The 24714-nt window shown below is 40.5% G+C and overlaps 1 protein-coding gene and 1 long non-coding RNA gene across 2 annotated transcripts; both read left to right on the plus strand.

Moving 5' to 3' along the window:
• Nucleotides 1–6: 6 nt before the first annotated feature.
• On the plus strand, nt 7–23954 carry mio (GATOR complex protein mio). Its single transcript, XM_034976289.2, has 15 exons — nt 7–269; nt 1175–1369; nt 2271–2414; nt 2541–2693; nt 3248–3440; nt 4768–4870; nt 5194–5344; nt 6119–6294; nt 7221–7314; nt 18396–18528; nt 19254–19433; nt 19504–19675; nt 20152–20643; nt 21794–22011; nt 22498–23954. The coding sequence occupies exons 1-15, from the start codon at nt 137–139 to the stop codon at nt 22592–22594; spliced, it is 2634 nt and encodes an 877-aa protein (XP_034832180.1). The 5' UTR covers nt 7–136; the 3' UTR covers nt 22595–23954.
• On the plus strand, nt 14452–15641 carry LOC138403354 (uncharacterized). The gene is made up of 2 exons (XR_011237620.1): nt 14452–15280; nt 15362–15641. It is a non-coding gene; the product is annotated as an uncharacterized lncRNA (long non-coding RNA).
• Nucleotides 23955–24714: the final 760 nt, after the last annotated feature.

Here is a 24714-nt window from a genome sequence, read left to right on the forward strand (position 1 = left end):
AACGCAAAATCAAAATATTTTTGTACACAGACCAATAACATATTGTTTTTGTAAATTTGCCGTAAATAAAAACCATGTTTTCGAAAAGTAAATAAGTTCTGAAATCTGTTGTTTTCACACCCAAGTATTTCATTGAATGGAAATAATGTCGGGCGGCAAACTAGATGTGATTTGGTCACCTGTGCATCAAGATAAGTTCATTGTATGGGGTCAGGACATAACCCTATACGAGGTCTCTCGGCTTCAAGATATCGAAAAGAAGACTACATGTATGAGTCTAAGTTTTATTATTCACTTACTTCGTTTTAGTTATAACGACGAGAATGATGACCTCCCTGAAGCATTGGTAAGCACTGTGGTCTTATTAGTGGGAGGTCCCGGGTTCGTTTCCTGGCAGGGGTCTGGAATTTTATAATTTCTAAATTTCTGGTCTGGTCTGGTAGGAGGCTTCGGCCATGGCTAGTTACTACCTTATCGGCGAAGCCGTGCTGCCATGTAGAGACCAAAGGGCTGGCTTAGTAAAAATTGGCATACCCCTTCCAGGTTAGCCTGCTTCCATCTTAGACTGCATCATTACGTATCAGCAGGTGAGATTGCAGTCAAGGGCTAGCTTGTATCTGATACTGTATCTTCACTCACTTGTACTTCTGACACTTGTATCTGAACTTGTATTGATAAACAAGCTGATGCCTGCGACTTCGTCCACGTGGATTTAGGTTTTTTAAATCCAGTGGGAGGAACTCTTTGATTTTCCGAGATAAAAAGAAGTTATGTCATTCTCCAGGTATTTGATTATACCCATGCAAAAATCACATCAATCTGCTGTGCTGCTGATTGAAGGACAAACAAACATACTTTAGCATTTATAATATGGGTATTGATATCTTAAAGTACTTACCTACTACATTTAAAGTTATAAATGTCTATGGACAATGGACTTTTGGAAGAGTTAAGTTAGGCTCACTACTTGTGGTGACTTGTGGAATATACCTATGCATAATGTTATGCTGAGTATGCACATCTTAGGCTTTAGATCAACCCTTAGATTTCCTGTATGCATGATAGATGAGTGCCTAGACTAGAAGACATCAATCTTCGTAATTAGGCTGCCTTTACACTTTTTGTATTGTAATGATTGTTATTTCTGTGTAATTAAGGGTTCTTTTCTCTCTAGTTACTCAATTATCTTCAACCCGAGGTGCAGTAGTGGTGGCGTCACAGAGTGGGAGTGGGGTGCGCTGTGTGGACGTCAGTGCGATAGCGGACCACCCTGACCCTCTGCTAGCACTGGGCCATGCCAGCGGCAGAGTCACACTGACTAGCCTTAAACAGACCTATGACCCCCTTGGACTAGTTGGAAGGGAATTTGGTAATCAAAATATTTAAAAAAAAATATATTTTACACAATATTGTGTGTTGTTGTTGGTTGTTTGGTGTCGAGCCACACAACACAATTTACTCCGCAATGACACATTGCTTAGAGAAAACAAAGGAGGTTAGGTTGTCTTTGTGTTTAAATCAAAAACTTAGTGTTGTAGATTTAACTTTAAAGAAAAGTAAAATTGGATTTCATATTCATAAAATCACTTAAAGGTGAAAGTCTTTGTAAAATCTATATATATATAAAAAAGGAAAAGGTGACGGACTGACTGACTGATCTATCAACGCACAGCTCAAACTACTGGATGGATCAGGCTGAAATTTGGCATGCAGATAGCTATTGTGACATAAGCATCTGCTAAGAAAGGATTTTCGAAAATTCAACCCTTGAGGGGATAATATAGGGGTTTGAAATTTATGTAGTCCAAGCGCACGAAGTCGCGAGCATAAGCTAGTACCACAGTTTAACGAAATACTACCAGTTGTTCGACGCCTTTGAAGTCGAGCGATGCCGCCGCTCGTGTAGGTATATACGTGTTCCTACGCAAATATGCAAGGGTTGTCACAAAATTGGGATTAAAATCGCGGGGAAATCGGTGAAATTTTAGACCCTTGTTCTGTTTAGAATTCGCATAGACACAACAGTAATGCACCATTTTATGATAGAACTTACTAAACGACACTTAAAATATTTAAAACCACGCTCACAAAAACCCTCGTCCATCAAACGCGCAGACTACGCGAATACTCCCCAACCCACCCCACCGTTGCTCTGTACAAGTACATTCGTAATTGGACTGTATATTTCAAGGCTATGCTAGTACTTTATAAAAATACTAACCCTAATATAATGTTAGATTTGTTATTTAATGTTTTTTTACATGTGCTAGTGGCGCGGTACCCTCGTCCTTGCAACTCGGTTTCGTGGAACCGCAGGGAACACAACCTGCTGGCCGTGGGGCTGGAGAAGCACCGCAGCGACAACTGCATACTGCTGTGGGACGTGCACACTTGCAGTACAGATGACTTTATAGGTAACTGTACGATGCTCAACGCTTCCCTGTGTAGATTTAGGTTTTTCACTAACCACCACTATCTATCTATCAATATCTCATCGAAGAGATCTCTTTGGCACTAAAAAGGTTCTAAAATCCCCGTAGAGAGCTCGTCCCCCACTGCGCCGGAGCCGCCGCGGCCCGTGGCGGAGGTGGCGACGGGGGAGACTGCTCACACCGTGTCGTGGTGCGCCTTCGCGCCGCGCACGCTCGTCGCCTCCATGAACCTGAAGCATCTCAAGATTTACGATCTACGTGGTGAGTTGGGATTTTTCGTTTTAATATTCTCCAGAAGACATCTTGGAGATGTCTCTCAACAAGTTCACAGTTTTTATAAAACGTGAACTTATTGAAAAATCATCAGGGCCCTCTTTCCCACTGGGCACTCTGGGCACGTGCCCAGGGCCCACGATCGATAGGGACCTACTAGTCTCTGCCAGATTACCGGATCGACCGACCGATATTTTATTACCGAAAAACATTTATTTCGATAAAATCAATGGTCAAAACGGCTCAAAGCTCAAACAAAGGACCATATAAATTGTTAACTATACTCGAATTTTTAATTAAACACCAGTTTTTCACGTTTCCAGACAATCCTATTACAAAGTTAAGGATTTAGGCTGAGATCTATACAGGGTACTTTGACTTTGCTCAGACTTAAGTTTCAGTTAAAATGAGACGGATTTATGTCAGCGATATAACACTGTCACGTTTTAACGTCTTACGTCTAAGCAAAGTCAAAGTTCGCTTTATAGATCTCACAATTAGTACTGCTGATGATGGTGATGATATTGATCCATTACGAGCAGAAAGCGGCGGCAAAGCGTGCGGGGTGGCCAACACGCGGCAGTGCTTCGGCGCGAGCGCGGCGCCGCAGGGCTGGCACGTGGCGTCGCGCGGCGAGGGCGGCGTGGCGGTGTGGGACGCGCGCTCGTTGGCGCAGCCCTTGCTCTCTCTACAGCTGCCCAAGCCACCGCGCAAGATTCAGTGGAGCCCTACCAGGTAAGCGTAACAGATCTCGCAATCTGGTGCTGAATTCCGCTAAGCAATCCTCCACAAAATTTGTCTTAACTCTAGAGCCACGAAATTTGCGTCTTAACACTTTTCCCTATACCTTGTTCATTGAATTGAGCTAGCATATTGCGCTCTCTTCTGCACAATTGTACAAAAGTGAACAGGACGCACTATGATTGTGATTGGTCAGGTGTGACCATTCTGCAAAAATGTAAGGGTGCTTTTCTATTGCTCATTACAAAACACCTTGAAGATTAATAGCTTTTTTAATACAGTTGCTCAAAAAGTGGCGTATTGCAGGGACGTATAGCGTGCGGGATGTGGGCTATTACATACTCGTGGTTTTTTTTTTACCTTTCCCGAACTCGTGCGTTCTCTTTCCCAACTGTCAAAATAATTTCTATTAAAAAGAAAAACCAACCATGAAGTTTTTACTAAAAAAAATCATAGAAGTTTTTATGATTCATGCAAATACGTATATTTCTAAAAAGAAGCTACTAATTTGTTTCAATATCAGATTTAATGATTTGATTGAATGAGTTTGGTTAGGTTTCATTTCATTTCATCTCATTAAATTTCATTTTCATTTCATATCAATAAAAAACTTCTACTGAAGACTTGGCTGTATGGGCATAGTTCCCTTTGCGTACCAGAATGGGTGAAGAAAAAAAAACTGCTTATATTCTACGGTTGGCGCCATGTTTCAGGAATTTTCTTTGCGAGTTTAGTTGTTTAAAAACTGTACCAATTTCAATGTATATGTGGATTATAACTTTTATAAGAAATAAATGTTAAGTTAGTTGAGTTTATTGTGTTTTTATTATTTTATTAAATTGCCTCATTTTTTCGCAACTGTATTAAAAATAGTCGTTCAGTACACGTGCGGAACCGTCATTGCAACTTGTTCCGGCTGTCAACTTTGTCGGAACTCTTTGCAATGACAGCCTTTCCACACTTGTAATGAAATATACTATTGCCCGTCAAGCCAAAGTAAAATCCAAAACTGAGAACCAAAAGCACCAAATGACACGACGCGACGGTAGCACCGCACGAGAGACAGTTAAGACCATTGATAAAAAGACTTGCAACGTGAACATGCCTTATATCCATTATCTGCGACCAATGACGTGCAGTTTCTCACTTCTCTATTAGCTCGTTTTCCTGAGCAGGGGAATGTGCCTGGTGTAGTTTATGGGAAATCTTGGTAAGATTTCCCATAAACAGCAATAACACTAGCTAATTGGCTAATGCCTATTATGGTCCCAACACCGCGATGCAAATGCATTTGGACCTTAAAGCGGATTGCTCTTTGCAGACGAAACCTGCTCATCTCGCTGCAGCGCGACTCCAACTCGCTGCGCCTGCACGACATCCAGCAGGCGCACGAGTATAAAGCTCAGAACTCATTCGACAGTGTGGTGAGATATATCTTATTCTGAATTCATTTCTTTTTAAAGTTTTGTTTTTTCTTTTGTTTAAATTGAGAGTTGTAAGGTTCTTTAAGTTTGTGTTTTAAATAGTTTGAGGTTATAAAAAGTTATTAATAATTATTTAAATTAAAATGTACAATTGGAGGTTCTCGTTCCAAACAAATTTGTGTACAATTGGGAGTTCTTGTTCCAAACAAAGTTTACAATTGGGGGTTCCCGTTCCGAACGAATTTATGGGAACTCGGCGCATTGCTTGGAGGGACGGGGGAAACCACTGAGCGCAAACCAATATCGTGCATCATTGGAAGCAGGTGTCAGCTGCGGCGGCGTTGGAAGAGTCCGAAGCCGAGGCCGAAGAGGGATCCGCAGTGGAGCGGGACATAACCATCTGCGGGGCTCCGCTGGCGGCTTTCGCCTGCCACCCCACGCAGTGCGCGCGACTATTGGCTCTCTCACTATCTGGTAATATTGTAGTCTTTGAGTTTTTTAACCCTTTATTCATACTGATTCTGAACACAACCTAATTTTAGAGTACTCGCATACTCTTCTTACTGATGTAATATGAAAAGGACAGACACAGTTTGACTGTATTAAATTTAATTTTTTGATGGTAAAACCCGTGATTTTAGCGCACAGTCGCGAGCCTACTGTTTAAATTTGTAGCGTGCACTAAAATTTAGAGTCTTTAAATGTAAAGTTCATGTTCTGTCCTTTTTTAGCATTGTTAAAAAAAAAAGGAAGCAGATACTTTAAATTTAGTTTAGAGAAAGACAACGGAATTGTGCCATTGTTTCTGAGATAAAACTTATACAAAGGCAAGTTTAAAATTGACTGCGTAATTTTGTTATACTTACTAAGAGATCACACTTCTTCCCATTCCCACAAACGACTTTCGTAGTTTCTTGAGGCGGAGCGCAGGGGTCGCAAGCCTATTTACGGTTTCTAGTTCATCAGAGATCATCAATTTCTTGCCCTTTTTGTAATACAAAAATTCTCGCAATACCTACCCAATATCGAGATACCATAAGACATAATAATACTGTGAAAATAAGCAAAATATTATACTATCTTTGCAGTTTCCACGTCAGTTAACAAATAGTTAGTTAGGCGAATCTTTGTAACAGCGTAAGCAAGAGAGCTCAGTTTCCTAGCAAGAGTTGATATTGCAGTAATGAACGATGGTGAGTACGGAACGAACCACTAGGACTCTACCAGTTCCTTATGTTTTGTGTGTAGGGTCCCTGAGTGAGTACACGGTGTGCGAGCGCGTGACGCTGTCGTGGGGGGCCACGGGCACGCTGGCGTGGGCGGGCGCGGGCGCGCTGCGCCGCATGCACGCGGCGTTCTACACGCACGTGCCGGACATCTCGCACGTGGCGCGCACGCGGGCCTCTACCGACTACGGGCTCAAGGTGAGCTCTCGCGCTATTCCTAGTTATTCTATCCGCGTTTTTGTGCATTTTATGTACAACTGCTAGTAATATAAAAAACCGCCCAACTCGCACACGAAGGGTTCCGTACAATGAACAAGAAATCTCAAACCAGTATAGTAAAAGCTAGCTTATGCTGGCGACTTCGTCCGCATGGACTACACTAATTTTAAACCCCTATTTCACCACTTAGGGGTTGAATTTTCAAAAATCCTTTATTAGCGGATGTCTACGTCATAATAGCTATATGCAATCTGAATGTCAAATTTCAGCTCGATCCTTCCAGTAGTTTGAGCTGTGCGTTGATAGATCAGGCAGTCAGTCAGTCAGTCAGTCGCATTTTCCCTTTATATATTTAGACTAGCTAATGCTCGCGACTTCGTCCGCGTGGACTACACACATTTCAAACCCCTGTTTCACCCGTTTAGGGGTTGAATTTTCAAAAATCCTTTCTTAGCGGATGCCTCCGTCATAATAGCTATCTGCATGCCAAATTTGAGCCCGATCTGTCCAGTAGTTTGAGCTGTGCGTTGATAGATCAGTCAGTCAGTCAGTCAGTCATTCAGTCAGTCAGTCAGTCAGTCACCTTTTTCTTTTATATTATATTTAGATTTATTGCTCCAACACCGTACAACGTTGCTCCAATAAAACTGGAAACTTCTCTATTATTAAATTGACAGTGGGGCCGATTCTCTTGTACACAATCTCTAAACTAAACTAAATTAACAGGTCTAAATCTAGTGCTCTCCTTTTCCGCAAGCAACATTATGAAAGGGATAGTAATAGATTTAGATGTACCATTTTAGTTTAGTTTAGAGATTGTGTACAACGGAATTAGCCACACTATTGTAAAAGACATCTTTTATGACTTTCAAAATAAAATGATATGTAAAAGTGTATATTTTCAGCCGGACCTCTGGCAGAACGCAGACCTCGCTGATGACGAGGCACTGAGTGGACTGTGGCATTTTTTGGCCCTCAGCAAGTCGCTCGTCGAAGATGGTAATCGTCCGTTACTAGCTGACCTTTTTTTTTTATCGCTGAGAAATGCGTTTACGCATCCCCCCCGGAAACCAGCCAGACAGCCAATCAGCCAGGGAAGGTATTTGGGACTCGCCGGCTGACAGACGGCCGGAATACCTGGGTTGTACCCAGCGGGGCTCCTGTGTGGGTCACGGGAACACCGAACAGCAGCGAATCAGCGACGTGCGCCGATGTGGACCCTCCACCAGGGACACACTCACGAGGTCCCCCACCGTTTAATTAATTAAAGTTGTACTTCTTAAGCGCATCTCCATACACACGTATTACACCTGTCATGAAATTTATATTTATATTTATATTTATTTATTCAAAAATGTTATACACGACAAAGACTCCTTAAAACAAGTACACATAAAAAAGGTAGAAACAATAAAAATATAAGAACCTGAAGGAGTGCTTTGGCGTCCGTGCTAGGTAAACCTGTGTTACGGGCGCCGCAGCCATCCCTTTGTGACGTTGTAAATTTTGAACTACTAATTAGCGTTTCGCTTTTAATTAAAATCTATTTTGTTCAAAGTATGTTGGTGCCACCTAGCATCAAGGTGCAGAACTACGCGTGGGTCGATGTTCAGAGTTCATTCGAGCCACAATAGATGGCGTTTGCTTCGTTGTCAATTGTCGTAAAAATAAAACAAAATAATTAAATAAAACCATAATATCATTTGTTTATTGTTAAGTCATTAACAAAACGGTTCTTATAATATATCCTTAGGTTCCGCAAATATTCAAAAATGAATTGGCTTTATGATCAAACTAACTGAGAGCGGCCACACTCGGGTTGCGTCTGGCAACACCGATTGCTGAGATTTAGAATTTTCCTGGAGTCAACATGTGAAGACGAATTTTTTTCGTTCCAGGAAAATCTCACTTCTTTTCGCCCATGGCTTCGCCTGGAAAAATACAATAGTCATAAATTTTAGTCATCCTAACGTATTTTCAATGTTTCATCAATTATGTTCCAGTTATTTTATCTTCCCAAATGGCGCCCGAACGTTTTTTTATATAGTTATTTCAGTATATTTTGAGAAATTTTGTGAATTTTATGAAATGTACTCCGCTGATTGTACAATTTTCTAAGTAGTGACACATTGCAAAGAGCACTAAGCTGTTTTTTATGGTTAACTAACTAAATAATAACTAATAGTTAGAAATTTTGTTTGATAGTTTAAGTAATTTTCTGAGTATAGTCCAACATTGGTTTTTTTTCTTATTTAATTAACACATTATAAATGGTGTTTATGCCGTTCAATTATGTTATTTGACTTACCTTGGAGGTGTATAAGTGAATGTTTGCCTTCAGTTTAGTAATAAACATTGCTTAACTGAGTTGTTGTTGGGTATTGCTTTCAATAGTAAGTACATCTTATGTTTGAAAATTCCGGTAACTTAGTATAATTAAAGTTTTGAAACGCTATGTGCTGTTAACTAGTTACACACATACATTTATAAATACTAAGAGTTACAACTTGTGAAACTAAATATATAAACTATATTCAGAGATTACATTAAGTTCAAGTATGAAGTTATGAACAATTTTTTTTTTCAGTGACTTGATACTTCATTATTTTGTTGAAATTTTGTTTAGAGCTGTGTTAAGGTTATGATAAAAGCTACTTCACACACAAAACATGTTAAGTTTAAGTGAATGCTGGTAGTTTAAAGTGACATTTAGAAACAGATTTTGTTGTATTTTAGGTTATGTGTTAAAAGTGTAAAGTAACAGTCATCAAACCATTGCACAATCTCTTTGTTTTTTTTTTTGAAAGATAATATGCTAGTCAGAGTTCATTGCAACTTTGTTGCCTGTTTACTTTTGTAATTGTAAAGGTTGTAACACACTGTGTACTCATAAAGGTGATACTGCACCTTACAATCATTTATTCAATTTTGGGAAGTTTTATTTTGTTATATTTTGTTTACTATAGTAATAATATGTGCTTGTATTATTAACAATATTTTGGAATAGGAACATAATTGATAAAATAGTTAGGATAGACTTAAGAATATTGTTTTTGTTGTGTATTTTGCTTGTGTATATTTAATAGTTTAAATAACTTCTTTTGTGTTTGTGTTTAACCAATTTGTATAAGGCTAAACATAGACAGTTACACAAGCTCGATATTTTGTTAAATGTGTTTTGACTTAACACAATGGAACAGACTTTTGCCCAGTTTCATTCACTTTTGAAGGACGAATTGTGTTATGAGGTATCCATTCGTTCCGAAACTCCAGCACCTACAGTGCTAGGTTTAAAGAAACAGTTAAAACAATTAATTCAGGAAATTCCTTCTGAATCAATTTTAGAGACGGATTTCACTTCTGAAAGTGAGTTAGGGGTTATTACTAAAAAACTTCAAGACTTAGAAGATTTATTAAAAAAGTGTTCTGACACTAAAGATAGACATGCCCTCTGTAGGTCTAAAGCTTTAGCTTCACATTTGTACTTTAGAATTTTGAGAATACAGTGTTCCGAACTCAGCTTAATAAGTAGGAAGAGTGAATTACATACAAAGTTGCAGAGTTTGATTTCCAGATTAGATGCTGACAATGAGTCGTCTCACGACGAATCACTGGATTCCGAGAGTACCGCCGTTGACTGCACTGGTGATAAAAATGTTGCCAAGTGGAAGTTAAATTTCAACGGACAGGGTGATCCCCGCAGTTTCATCGAACGCGTTGAGGAATATAAAAGATCTTATGGCGTTTCAGATGGAAAATTATTTGTTTCTGCATTTCATCTTTTTACAGGCCGAGCATTGTTATGGTACAGAGGCAACAAATGTCAAGTTTCGTCTTGGTCAGAATTGAAAACTTTATTTTTAGAGGAATTTGATGCAGTAGATTATGACTACAGGTTGCTAGGTGAAATTCGAGCAAGAACACAAGGCTCTGAAGAACCTGTGTCTATCTATTTCGCTATAATGTTTTGCATGTTTTCAAGGTTGTCAACACCACTTTCCGAAGAACAAAAGTTACAAATTTTATTACATAATATTCGCCCTTTTTACTCAGAACAATTAGCTCTTGTTGACATTAAGTCTGTCGCAATGTTGAAGGAAAAGTGTCGCAAACTAGAGGCTGCGAGGCAGCGTTCCGCCTTATTTTCTGAGCCTACTAACAGTAAGGCAACTTTAAGTTCAGAGTTTGCTTACAAACAAGTGACAAAACAGATAAACACACTTTCAGTCACACCTGCACCTAAGGTTGATACAAGTAAAGGCACTGATTTTACGAAAACAAATAAACAACTATGTTACAAGTGCGGCAAGGGTAACCATTCCTTTAAATTTTGCAGGACAGTTCCGAAATTTATTAGATGTTTTTCGTGTGGACGTCAGAACTTTACAGTAAAGACATGTCCAAGTTGTAGTAAAAGGCGATTAGTAAACCCGCTCCGGACAAAAATTCAAAAAACTAATTAGTAAGAACTGTGCAGAGACACAAGTAAAGAACTTGGTCATTAACAACAAAACATCCCTTTTACCTGACACAGTTCTGTATTCAGTGGATAAACGAGACTTTAGGCCACATTTAAAGGTTTTTGTTGACGGTTTTGAGATTACAGGTTTACTAGATTCCGGTGCTTGCGCGTCAATTTTGGGTAACCAGGCGCACAAGGTTTTTTTGAAATTCGGTTATAAATTGCATAGCAGTATTGATACCACATTTTCAGTGGCAAATGGAGACAAACTTGATTGCATGGGTTATATGTTTATTCCGATTACTTATAATTCCGTAACTCACATAATAAAATTTTTTGTAGTACCCTCTATAATAGCGGATGTTATTTTTGGCTGTGACTTTGGAAAACATTTCAGTTAGCCCCTGGCATTTTGATAATTTAGAATTAATTAAGGCACCTTCTCAATTTTACAATATTTGTGCGATTGATAATAAACAAATTCATACCATCACTTCTTTTGAAAACTTATCATCTCAACAGAAAGAATTAGCCCAGTCTGTAGTAAATAAATTTTTAGATATTTCTTCAGAGAAAATTGGATTGGGTAGAACAAAATTAATTGAACATGTTATTGACACCGGTGATGCCTTGCCAATAAAAATAAAACAATATCCACTTTCTCCCGAAAAGAAGGAAGCTTTAAGTAAAGAGTTAGATAGGATGCTGGAAATGGACGTAGTTACTCCGAGTGAAAGCCCTTGGAATAATCCAGCAATTTTAGTGAAAAAGGCAAATGGAGACTGGAGATTTTGCCTAGATTGCAGGAAATTAAATTCAGTGACAAAGGGGGATTCATACTCAATACCGTACATTCCACAAATTCTAGATAGCTTGAAAGAGGCAAGGTTTTTATCATCGATTGATTTAAGTTCAAGTTTCTGGCAAATTCCGTTAGCTAACGACTCTCAGGAAAAAACCAGTTTTACAGTTCCTGGTAGAGGGTTATTCAAATTTAAAGTCATGCCGTTTGGCCTATGCGGTGCACCAGCACGACAGCAGAGGTTAATGGACCAGTTATTTAATCAAAATTTTTGTAGTGATATTGAAAATGGAATAGTATTTTGTTATATAGATGATATTGTTATTTGTTCTGCTGATTTTGAAACCCATTTAATTTTATTAAACAGAGTTCTGGATAAACTAAAAATGGCTCAACTATCCATAAATTTTGATAAATGTAATTTTTTTCGAAACTCTTTGAAATATTTAGGGTATATAGTGGATGAATTTGGTTTACGCACAGATCCTGGAAAAGTTGCCGCAGTTTTGAACTTTCCGACCCCAAAAACTGCACAGGAGGTAAAGATTTTCCTAGGCACTTGTTCTTGGTACAGGCGCTTATTAGGAATTTTTCAACCATCGCTGCACCACTCAATAGACTAACGAGTAAAGGAAAGAACGCACCTAAATTTGAGTGGAGCGAACAGGCAGAGGTAGCATTTAATACATTGAAGAATGCGTTGGTAACCGCACCTGTTCTTGCGGTACCGAATTTTGAAAAACCATTCAAAATACATTGTGATGCTTCTGCATATGGTGTTGGCGGTATGCTAACGCAAGAAACCGATGGTTGCGATCATCCCATTGCGTATGTCAGTAGGAGCCTAAATAAAAACGAAAGGAATTACAGCGCGACGGAACGCGAGGCTCTAGCTGTGATTTTTGCAGTGGAGAAATTTCAGGCTTATTTTGGTTCCAAGCCAGTCACAATTATCACAGACCATGCATCCCTAAAGTGGTTCTTAAATTTAGAAAATCCCTCAGGACGACTCGCCAGATGGGGTTGTAGATTATCACAGTATAATTTTGTTATCGAACATAGGAAGGGTTGTGATAATGTAGTTCCGGATACCTTGTCGAGACTCATACACGTAGATGTAGTTGGTGATCGTAATGATAACTCTAGTCAACAAGTTTTGGTAGATGACTGGTATGACAAAACATTTAATGGCTGTAAAATCAATCCAGCAAATTTTCCGAATTTTAGTATTTTGAACGATAAACTATATCGTTACAGTAAATGTAAATACCAGCTTCTCAGTGAGTTCGACTGGAAAGAGGTAGTCCACAAGAACGACATCCTTAGAATTATGCAACAAAACCATGCAGACGCAACTGCAGGTCATTTTGGTGTGTTCAAAACTCATCGCAGATTATCCCTCAGATATTTTTGGCGTGGTATGTATAAGGACGTGGTTGAGTACGTTAAGAATTGTGATACTTGCTCTGCGTATAAACACACGACATCAGCCACTCCAGGTCTGCTAGGGAAGCCTAAAGTCTGCGAGAGACCTTTTCAGGTCATTTCGGCTGATTTAGTCGGACCTTTGCCTAGGTCTAAATCAGGATTTACATTTCTTTTTGTGGTGACGTGTTGTTTTTCGAAATATACAATGTTGTTTCCGTTACGGCGTGCCACAGGTGCCGCTGTTGTTAAAGCGCTAGAGAATTTTGTATTTTTGAACCATAGTGTTCCAGAGACTGTGATTGTGGACAATGGGTCCCAATTTACAGGATCTGAATTCCGTAATCTCATTAAGCGTTATAATATTCCGAAATTACACTACACACCACTGTACACTCCGCAAGTTAACCTTGTTGAGAGGTACAATAAGGTTGTTATGACTGCTGTAGCCGCTTTTGTGAAAGATAACCACAGGTCCTGGGACGAAAACCTGTACAAGGTCCAGTTCGCCATAAACAGTGCGGTTAATGAATCCACTGGATTCTCCCCGTTCTTCCTTGTCCACGCTAGAGAACCGGTTTTAAATGGTTCCTTCTATAAGGACACGGATAAGGAGTACGAGGCCGGAATTCCAAGGGAGGAATACGCAGGAAAGTTTGGAACTTTGGAGGACATATTTGGTCAGGTTAGGAGAAATTTGTTTCAGGCTCATGCAGAGTATGCAACGCATTACAACTTAAGGCGTAGGTCTGCAAGCTATTCTGTTGGGGATATAGTGTGGAAAAAGACCTATCCACAAAGCGACGCTACAAATTTTTCGCAGCTAAGCTGGCACCTAAGTATGAAAAGTGCAGGGTTGTCAAGGTTTTGTCACCTTTGGTTTACGAACTAGTTAGAGTAGCTGACAACCACCCAATAGGCACTTGGCATATTAAGGATATTAAGAAGTAGATATTTGCCATTACTTAGTTTGGTCTAAACTGTTTGAATATTTAAGTTATCAATATTCAATTAGGAATTTGAATGAGTGTAGTGATGTTCTGAGTTAACAGTTACATTACCATGGTTCAGTTGAGGAGGAATGTAGTGGATGTATGTAGGGATGAATATGTGATGATTGGAATGCTTGTGGTAGACCAACCGGTTGAGAAAGTAAAAATGCAAATATCGTACTTTGGGGATAACGAAAAGGGGGGGGTTTTGTGTTTTGTTTTCGTTTTCCTTCTAGATAATGGATCATTTCTGTTATTTTTCCGATTCTGTTCCGAGATCTATTTTCTAGGAGAGTTATTTTTTTTTTCTCATATTCCGATTTTGATTCGGTTTTATTTTTCCGAATGGGATAGAGAACGGTTACCATATCAGATGGACCCGTTCACAACCAGATTTTCCGTATTTGTTGAGTAACAAATATTACGATGGTAGTTTAAAAGAGTGAACCACCGTAGGCCTAGACGCATTCTATCAGTCAGCTGAAGAATGATGCCAAGATGTTTCCACTCAAGTGTCTTAGACACCATGAAGTTTTTTTGTATATATTCTTTTTAGAAGTTAGGGTTGTGTAGTTAAGTATAATGTATAAAACCTTACACTGTTTTCAGTATATTTATTTTGTTAGACAATTTTCCTTGTTAGTAGTAGATGTGCGTTCACGCGTAACTTCTGTGTTTTTTTGTTTGTTTGTTTCAGGCAAATTGTTAGTAGTTGTTGGATGACGCTGAGGGCAGCGTGGTTCAACCTGTTGAACCTTTTCGTAGGAGGGGAAGTATTGTGACGTTGTAAATTTTGAACTACTAATTAGCGTTTCGCTTTTAATTAAAATCTATTTTGTTCAAAGTATGTTGGTGCCACCTAGCATCAAGGTGCAGAACTACGCGTGGGTCGATGTTCAGAGTTCATTCGAGCCACAATAGATGGCGTTTGCTTCGTTGTCAATTGTCGTAAAAATAAAACAAAATAATTAAATAAAACCATAATATCATTTGTTTATTGTTAAGTCATTAACAAAACGGTTCTTATAATATATCCTTAGGTTCCGCAAATATTCAAAAATGAATTGGCTTTATGATCAAACTAACTGAGAGCGGCCACACTCGGGTTGCGTCTGGCAACACCGATTGCTGAGATTTAGAATTTTCCTGGAGTCAACATGTGAAGACGAATTTTTTTCGTTCCAGGAAAATCTCACTTCTTTTCGCCCATGGCTTCGCCTGGAAAAATACAATAGTCATAAATTTTAGTCATCCTAACGTATTTTCAATGTTTCATCAGTTATGGTGAGTGAAAAATCAAGTAATGTGGATTCGACAAAATGGCGGTTTGGTTAGAGAAAATCCTAATCTCATGATTTCTTTCAGTTCCAGTTATTTTAACTTCCCAAATAAATGAGGATAATGGGTTGTGGGTGGACTTCTGAAAACCATTGGTGGCCAGGAGTTCAATAGGTGAGTTGTGTTTGATCGGGAAAATTCCACGTGTCGAAATTTTCACACAGCACAAATTATAATCTTGTTTTTCTTTGTTACAGGGTTTACGTTTACGTTTTACGTTTAGCTTCAGTTTTCCGTTTTAGTTTTCCGTTTGCGTTTTCGGTTTTCGTATTTATTTCTTTTGCACATTCACGTTGACAACTTAATTGCTATGGATAAGACTTGGTGAAAATCTTTGTAATGAAACATTTCGGTTGTGAAGAATCAAATAAATTGAGTTTTGGATCTTGGCCGATGCCGTCCAGCTACCTTGCAGTCTTCGCACCTACAAGTAAGCAAATGTTTGTATCCTGCAACAGTTTAGTGAACCTTCTTAGTGTATGTGTACAGTAAGAACCCTGTCTTTACTACTGAGCTTTTATTTTGAAACAATTTTATGAATTTTACTGTGTCATTGTCTATTCCATGCCAATGGCATCTTAAATTTAAAACATAGATCTTATGTACTATCTACCTAAGTCATTCTAATGTATCTAAATTAAGTCTTGGCATTAAGCTAGAATAACTAAGCATTATTAGCCATCATTCTGTATTAAGCGACCCCGGTAAAAGTTACATTAAAAACAATTTTGCCTAACATCTAGCAAATTTCATTTATAACACCTCATATGCATTACAAGGGAGTCGACGGCTAGCTTCTATTCTTTACTAGGTAGATAGATCAAGTAAAGTAAATTAAAATTATTTTTTTTTTTCCTCTAATCTTTGTAAGGTGGTAGATTATTCCGTATCCGGGTATATTTCTATTCCGCCCAATTTACCACCCTTACACCTTGGATCCATCGATTAATATGGAGTACAAATTTAAATTTAAATTAGGCTATTTTAGTAACAATATTGTGTGTGTGTGTGTGCGCGTGTGTGTGTGTGTGTGTGTGTGTGTGCGTGTGTGTGTGTGGGTGTGTGTGTGTGTGTGTGTGTGTGTGTGTGTGACTGAGGTCAATCATAGCTAGCTGTTATTTAACTTAGTCTTAACTAAGTCTTAACCACTATGAAGTTGAGAAATTGTTCGCTTCAGCGAACAATTTCTCAACCCCACAGTAGTCAAGACTCCTTAGCCAAGCGTATATTGTTTTTTTTAAATTTAGTTTGTTGAGCTTAGATATATTTAGCGTGTCATTTATTTTATTATAAAGTTTAGAACTAAGGAAGAAGTATTGTCGACCGGCAAGTGCGGTTCTACGGCAAAATTTTGAATATTTTTTGTTTGCAACTTTGTAGGATATTAGCATTTACTTCAGATTGAGCATTTGTGTCTGAGTGTTTGCGTAAAATTACCTGGGAGATAAAGAGCTGCCGAACAGTCAGCACGTCCCACTCTTGGTAGAGTGCCAACGTAGGATACCTGCGAGGTCTGCTTCCCAGGACCTTAAGAATACCTCTTTGGGCGCGCTCTAATCGTAACATATCTTTTTTACTGGATCCACCCCAAACCGTGATACAGTACGAAAGTATGGACTGCACTAGTGCAAAGTACACAGTTTTTAATAATTTTTGGTCGCAGACCGTTCTCAGTTTTCTCAAGATAAACATAAGCTTTCGAGTACGATTAACCAAAACGTTTATATATTTATTGTGAAATAAAATAGTTTACTTGTATGAATATGGGATAATAAGGTGCTTACAATAGTGTTGCCAACATTTCCAGTCAGGAAACCCTGACATACAAACTTTTTGACAAAGTAGGTACCTAGTACATTTTTCATAAAGCTGATAGATTAGATAGTTCATTCTATTATTTGTTGTTCTAGATCTAAAACTAGCCAGATATCAATTTATCTCACGATTATCTATGCCCTAAAACAATAAATTTACTAATATTAATTTTGAAACTTATGACTTTCTATGAAACTTTCAACCATCTCATTTTTATTCGTGCATAAATAAACCATGTAAGAAACTGCATTTTTGTCTACATTATGTACTATACAGATTCGTCTATTTGGGCGGATTATAGCGAACTAGCTTATGCTCGCGACTTCGTTCGCGTGGACGACACAACTTTCAAACCCCTATTTCATCCCTTTAGTGCTTGAATTTTCAAAAATCCTTTCTTAGTGAATGCCCACGTCATAATAGCTATCTGCATGCGCAATTTCAGCCCGATCCGTCCAGTAGTTTGAGCCGTGCGTTGATAGATCAGTCAGTCAGTCACCTTTTCCTTTTATAGGTATACTAGCTTATGCCCGCGACTTCGTCCGCGTGGACTACACAAATTTTAAACCCCTATTTTACACCCTTATGTTTGATCTTTAACTATGAGATTTTAACATACTGCTAATTGTAAAAATATTAACTATAAAACTTCTTTATAGACACTTCAAAACTGTCAAACTTCAAACCCCTATTATACCTAGCTATCTGCATGCCGAATTTCAGCGTGATCCATCCAGTAGTTTGAGCTGTGCGTTGATAGATCAGTCAGTCAGTCACCTTTTCCTTTTTAACCGACTTCAAAAAAAGGAGGAGGTTCTCAATTCGTCGCAATCTTTTTTTTTTTTTTTTATGTATGTTCCCCGATTACTCGAAGACGCCTGGACCGATTTTGAAAATTCTTTTTTTGTTTGAAAGGGTATACTTCAAAGTTTTGGGGTCGGTGCCAATGAGGTGCCATTGTGGAGTCTCATAAAAATATGAAGTCTAGACGATTCGCGCAGCTAAAGCTAATTGGCACCGGCACCAAAAAGTATTATTATGGAACTATATTAACTCTTGTATACATAATATATTCAGTAATAAATTAAATTATTTTTCAATTTTTAGTGTTTGTGTATCGAAGTCGGTTTTTATTTTTTTTGTAATATATATATAGATTTAGATGAAGGTTTTAGGTTTTTTGTATTTCTGTAACTGTAATGAAATGATCTAACAATCCAAAGTGTAAGCAAAGCTCTGATTACAGGATGTATTCGCAACAGCCCGTGGAAGCACCCCGGAGTGCGGAGCGTGCTGCGCTCGCCCGGGGAGGGGTACCGGTCCGAGGTAGTGGCCGCCTTGCTGCCCGATCTGCCCAACCGGAAAGTTACTATTTACAGGTCAGTAAAGTTTTCAGTTGGCGATCAGCGGTCAAATCCGAAAGTCGCAGAAGAACAAAAGCGACCGACATAGCTCAAAGAAACAGTAAAGAATATTGAAAATTCCCTCAAGAACTTCTTTCCGAAATGTTGTAAATAAATTATTTTATTGAATACTGTTTTTATTATTATTAGCCTTGATTTTATTGACTCGTGAGGTGTGAAAAGTAGAGTATTCAACGCAGGAGTAAAACGTTTTGGGCGCCCCTAAACCCCGTGCTTCATTCAGGATTCTATCGAGGGTTTTACTCTGGTATACTTGGGATTTGTCCCGGCGCGGCGCCCGGAACATGCGTGAAACATTGCATTATCCTCATGTTGAATAGTCTAATATAATTGTAATAAATAAAATAATCTACCTACTGTATAGTAAGAAATGTATAGGTTTGCTAGGTTTGTTAGGTGGTAGGTGAATGTTAGTATGAATGTTTTGTATATAAATGTTTTGTATGAAAGGTTAACTAACATCTAATAAGTTATTACCTATTTGATTAAGAAGTCCAAAATCTATAAGTTGTGTGAGGTCGATGATCTTTGTCAGCCCTAGCACAGACTACGGTCTATTTGGGCTGCAAACTGCAATCACCAGTCTCAGTTTTTATCTAGTGGTTTGGTCTAAAAGTGTGGTGTAAAATGTTCACTTTTCATTTTGTCGAAATAAAATAAAAATAAAATAAAATTGTCAGGAGTGCGGAGCGAACGCGCGCGCTGCAGCTGTGCGGCTGGGGCTGGGGCTGGGAGAACGCGGGCGCGGGCGTGGAGCGCGCCGAGGCCGCCGGCACGCCGTGCCGCGCCGCCGCGCTCGCAGCCTTCCATCTGCGCCTGAGGACCGCGCTAGACGTGCTCGCGCGCGCGCAGGAGCCGCGGTAAGGGACGAGGGCGCTGCCGGCTGGCCGACTGGCTTGTACTAGGGAACTAAAGCTGAGCATGTCACAGGTTGCGTGTCGCCGCGCTCGCGCTGGCCCCGGGCGACGACCGCTTGTGGCGCGAGGCGCTGGCCGCCGCCGCGCCCGCGCTGCCCGACCCCTACCTGCGCGCGCTGCTGCACTTTCTCGCCGCCGCCAACGCGCCCGCGCCCGACCCGCTGCCCGACTACACTGCCGTGCTCGTGAGTATACCACACTGAGCCCACACACACACAAGTCGACACAAAAGATACGTTTTCAACGCTGACACAACCGATCGCATTGACACATACAAATGATTTTTTTATTTTTATTTGGGACCATAGCGCTGACACAGTATACAGTACAAAACATAAAACCATACTAAAAAGATCACAAATACTTGTCCTAAAAGTACGGCTTTCCATGCATACATTGTTTTTTATTGTACAGAATATTGCTTTCTTCTTAGTTGCTAGTACAAAAGTAGTATCTTTAATTTCATTCTTTGTAATCTCTACATACACCACTAGAGTCGACGCATTTTAAACTGAGTCGTCGAGTTATCAGTCTGTTTCGTTCGCACTTACAGGTCGTAGGTAAGTGCGAGCGAAACAGACAGATAACTCGACGACTCAGTTTAAAATGCGTCGATTATAGTTCAAGCAATTTCGATTTTTTAAAAATCACTATTTCACAGAACGAAACAGAAATGCGCCTGGAAGACCGGGTGGCGTTCGCGTGCATATTCCTCTCCGACACCAAACTGCACGACTACGTGACGCGGATCTGCGACGAGCTGCGCGCGCGCGGCGACCTGGCCGCCTTGCTGCTCACCGGCATCAGCAACGACGGCATCGCTGTGCTGCAGACCTGGCTGGAGAACACCGGGGACGTGCAGTCTGCCGCGTTGGTTGCTGCGCGATGTTGCCCGCCGGAGCTGCTGCGAGACGCGCGAGTGCGGGCGTGGTTGGCGGAGTACAGGCAGCTGCTGGACGCGTGGAGGCTGTGGTGGCCGCGCTGCTTGCTGGACACGTGGGTGGCGGCGGCGGGCGCGGGCGAGCTGAGCGGCGCGGGGAGTGCGAGCGCGGGCGTCGCGTGCACCTACTGCGGCAAGCCGGTGGCGGCGGCCGCGCACGCGCGCCCCCGCCCGGCCTTCGCGAGGCTGCCCCCGCCTGCCGCTAAGATGAAGGTCAGTTTGTACCATTTTATCGTCGTGTAAATAAGTTTCCAGGATCGCGTAACGTTTGAGAGCAAACTCATCATCGACGCATGCGATTGTTTTATTGCAAAGATAGTGATTGATCTATCCATGAAAGACGGTATAAAACCATGTAACGTGCAGGATTAGTTCAGGTTTGAGTTAAAATTTTAACTTTTAGACATATAAATTTAGTTTGATAACCTTTGACATTGATCTTGACGAATTTAGGCCATAGAGGTCAATCTCTACAATACTTGCCAACACGGGAGATATTATAGTGCGCAAACACAGCAGAGCCTCAATAGCTCAACGGTTGAGGAGCGGACTGAGTTCAAACTCCTACAAACTTCACGCTTAGTTGGAGGGGAAAGGGGAATATTAAAAAAAACTACTTCCTTTCATAATCTGCAGAGCTGGCAATCCAATGTGTTTGGTCAGGGTTCAGGCGCAGGACCAACGGCTTGTGGTGTTCTTCGAGATAGGAGGTTATGTTACTGCAAACTGCCCAACTGCTAAGAGTTTCTTGACTGGAAACCCTACTGACTTTATTAACCAGAACCGTCATGTCACTTAAACCCAAGACCACAAAATCGGCAGTCGGACAAGCCACTGTATGGCAGCCCAGCTAGTCAAGCGTCGTACCTTCTTCCTGCGTCTCTCCCTCAGCTTTGAGAATCGTGGCTCCCCTTTGGTGCGATCTTTGCTCCGATGCTTTTCCATTTCCTGCCGCGTGGATTGCATCGCAGATAGATGTGTCAACCGTTTAGGGTTTGGTGTTTGGGGTTTATTAGTGTTACCAGTTTACCTGTTATGTGGCTTCACCTTACCACTAGATAGCGCCGTGTTCTTGCTCAGTCTATCAGGTTCAAATAACACCAAGTTCACCAATTCATTAGGGATTTATTGCAGTTACATAAAATAGATTAAATACTGTGACAACTGATAAGGAAGGACTTAACACTACGGCGGGCCGGGAGCAACTGAACTATTGACGCTATTTCTTACAATATATGCCCGAGTGGCTAGATGCTAGCGTAAGCAGTTCCCCTACAGCGGCATCCTTTATTTGGTCTGACCGACGTCTCAGGCTACGTACGTATCTCGCCAGTGACCATGAGTCGGTCGTATGTGGTTGCAGCAAATCTCGTCGTGTCCGAACTGCCGCAAGCCGCTGCCGCGCTGCGGCGTGTGCTCGCTGCACCTGGGCACGGGCGCGGGCGGCGTGGCCGCGCTGCCCGCCGCGCCGCCCGCGCCGCCCGCCGCGCCCGCGCCCGCCGCCACCTTCGGCGGCTGGTTCAGCTGGTGCGTGGCGTGCCGGCACGGCGGCCACGCCGCGCATCTGCTGCAGTGGTTTAGGTGACGTGTACATCATCTTGCATTTTTGTTGAAGCAGGTTAGAAATAATGCGTAATGGTATGCTAACACTTAGGAAGACAAATAGCTCCTATTGAGTAATTTTTTTTGATAACATCGCTAAAATATTTTTGATTTTTGAAGTATACTAGCTTATGCTCGCGACTTCGTCCGCGTGAACTACACAAATTTCAAACCTCTATTTCACTCCCTTAGGGGTTGAATTTTCAAAAATCCTTTCTTAGCGGATGCCTACGTCATAAATCATAATAGCTATCTGCATGCCAAATTTCAGCCCGATCCGTCCAGTAGTTTGAGCTGTGCGTTGATAGATCAGTCAGTCAGTCAGTCAGTCACCTTTTCCTTTTATATATTTAGATTAGTAACTATATTTTTAAAATTAACCTTAGATGATGTTGATCATACATAATCAATAGATGAATACGTATTCTTCAGTTTTATAAAATGTAAATGTCGTTTGTATTGCAGTGAACATTCGGAGTGCCCGGTCAGCTCGTGCAGCTGTCGCTGCTCCGCGCTCGACCCCCCGGACCCCGCGCCGCGACCCCCGCACACGCCCTCCTAGCGACACCGACCCCCCACATGCCATTTTATTCTCCAAGGGTCAAACTGCCACACTTCCTCAAAAACATAATCAATACGTATTACATAGTGAAATACTCACGGCTCGACACTTGCCACTAACTTCACTCACAAATGTAACAAACTCGATAACATTACGAAGTTAGCAGAAAGTGCACGTCCGAGCTTGTAAGTTGTAAACAGATATTCAAAAAGTAATACAAATAATTTACTTTCAATACCTACTAGCCACTCTATCCGCGGATAGGCTAGTGATTATCTCTGGTTACCTCGATTGCGTTCCTAATAAGTGCTATATTTTAAAGTTTAAATTATCGTGAGTGATTTCCATTATATGGCTATACTCACGTGTTTAGTCGACGTTAGCCCGATTAGTTTCGAACCCATCCGGGGTCCTTTTTCAAGGGAGTCAGTTCGCGCACGCGTCGCGGTTAAGACTGCGCGCCGCTGCCCGCACAGCCCGTTGCGAGGGTGGCTGAGGTGGAGGGGGAGACAGCTGCAGATCGTCTCCTGACAGTTTTTGCTGATCTTCATCGCTGGAGCTGTCACCGCAATTAAGGCAAGCGGAGCTAACAGTGTCCTGTCCCACGACTGATGCCCTTGTCTTAGCGTCAGACAGCGGTTTCCACGCTGAGGGTAGCATCCATCCATTGTCACGAACCCCGACACACACATTGGACCCCGGATGGGCTCGCAACTAGTCGGGCGAACGTCGACTAAACACGTGAGTATAGCCGAGTGAGAGATATTATATATAAGTGCATTATTCATTAAGGAAATGGTGCTGTGGGTTGTAATAATTGGAATATCTTCATGTACATTATGTATGTATTTGTGTATAGACTAATTAATATGGGTTAATTAAAAAACTACAGTACGTGGTAAAAAGTAATGTACATCGGCCTTTAGAATGACATTACGAATTTGTAGAGCGTTGTCTCTGTCACTCATACCTATATGACGTTATGTCGGTCTACGACAGAAACTGCGCTCTACAAATCTGCTATCTCATTCTAAAGGTACATCACTTTCTTTTGCGTACTGGAATGACCTCTTAAGGGTCACTTCTTTACATAACAACTCATACTAATGTTACGATAGACGCGTTGTATATTTTGTACGCATTTTACATACTTATTTATAGGTACTATAGAACTTTTGTGAGTTCTATACTACAGTAGCCGGCAGGAAATACTGTACATCGGCCTTTAGAAAGAGATAGCGGTTTCGTAGAGCGTTGGCTCTGTCGTTGAGACCGACAAAACGTCACATAGGTATGAGTGACAGAGACGACGGTCTTCGAAGCCGAAGTCTCGTTCTCGGTCGATGTACAATATTTCAACGTCAAAGCCGAATGATTTATTCAACATAGGTACCTAATAAATTACACTTTTTGATGGTCGGATGTTGCATTTGTAAGATGATGACATTATAGTGGTGACAATTTTTACGCCAACTTAAAACTATAGCTACGAGGGTACCAAACGCGCCCACGTCTGAGAAGAGCCCATTACAAACTCAGTTTTCTTACTGGCTACTGTAATTATTTTGTTTGATATGTATTATGTAGTAGGTTTACGTATTGACTTCTCATTTACTAGTCTTGTTGTTATATTCGTGTTTAAATTATTATAAATAAAACTATTATGTACATAAAATAAATGTAGCCTTTATGTTTGAATAAGTTACTCGTGTTCAATATTAGTCAATATATTTAATATTTTATTTTGAAGACTAGTTTTGGATGTTCAATTACTCATACGATATCATGTAATATACAAATATTTTATTGGAAGTTTAGCATGACTTTGGCACCGATTCTGTTGTCTTTCTCTAAACCAAATTTAGAGTATCTGCATCCTTTTTTTTAACGATGCTAAAAAGGGACAGAACATGAACTTTACATTTAAAGACTATTAATTTTAGTGCACGCTACTTAAACAGTAGGCTCGCGACTGTGCGCTAAAATCACGGGTTTACCATCAAAAATTAAATTTAAAACTGTCAAACTGTGTGTCCTTTTCATATTACATTAGTAAGAAGAGGATGCGAATACTCTAAAATAAGGTTGTGCTCAGAATCAGTACCATTGTATACCTATCT

The sequence above is a fragment of the Maniola hyperantus genome, chromosome 15, assembly GCF_902806685.2.
Source record: "Maniola hyperantus chromosome 15, iAphHyp1.2, whole genome shotgun sequence".
NCBI classification, from domain to species: Eukaryota; Metazoa; Arthropoda; class Insecta; order Lepidoptera; family Nymphalidae; genus Maniola; species Maniola hyperantus.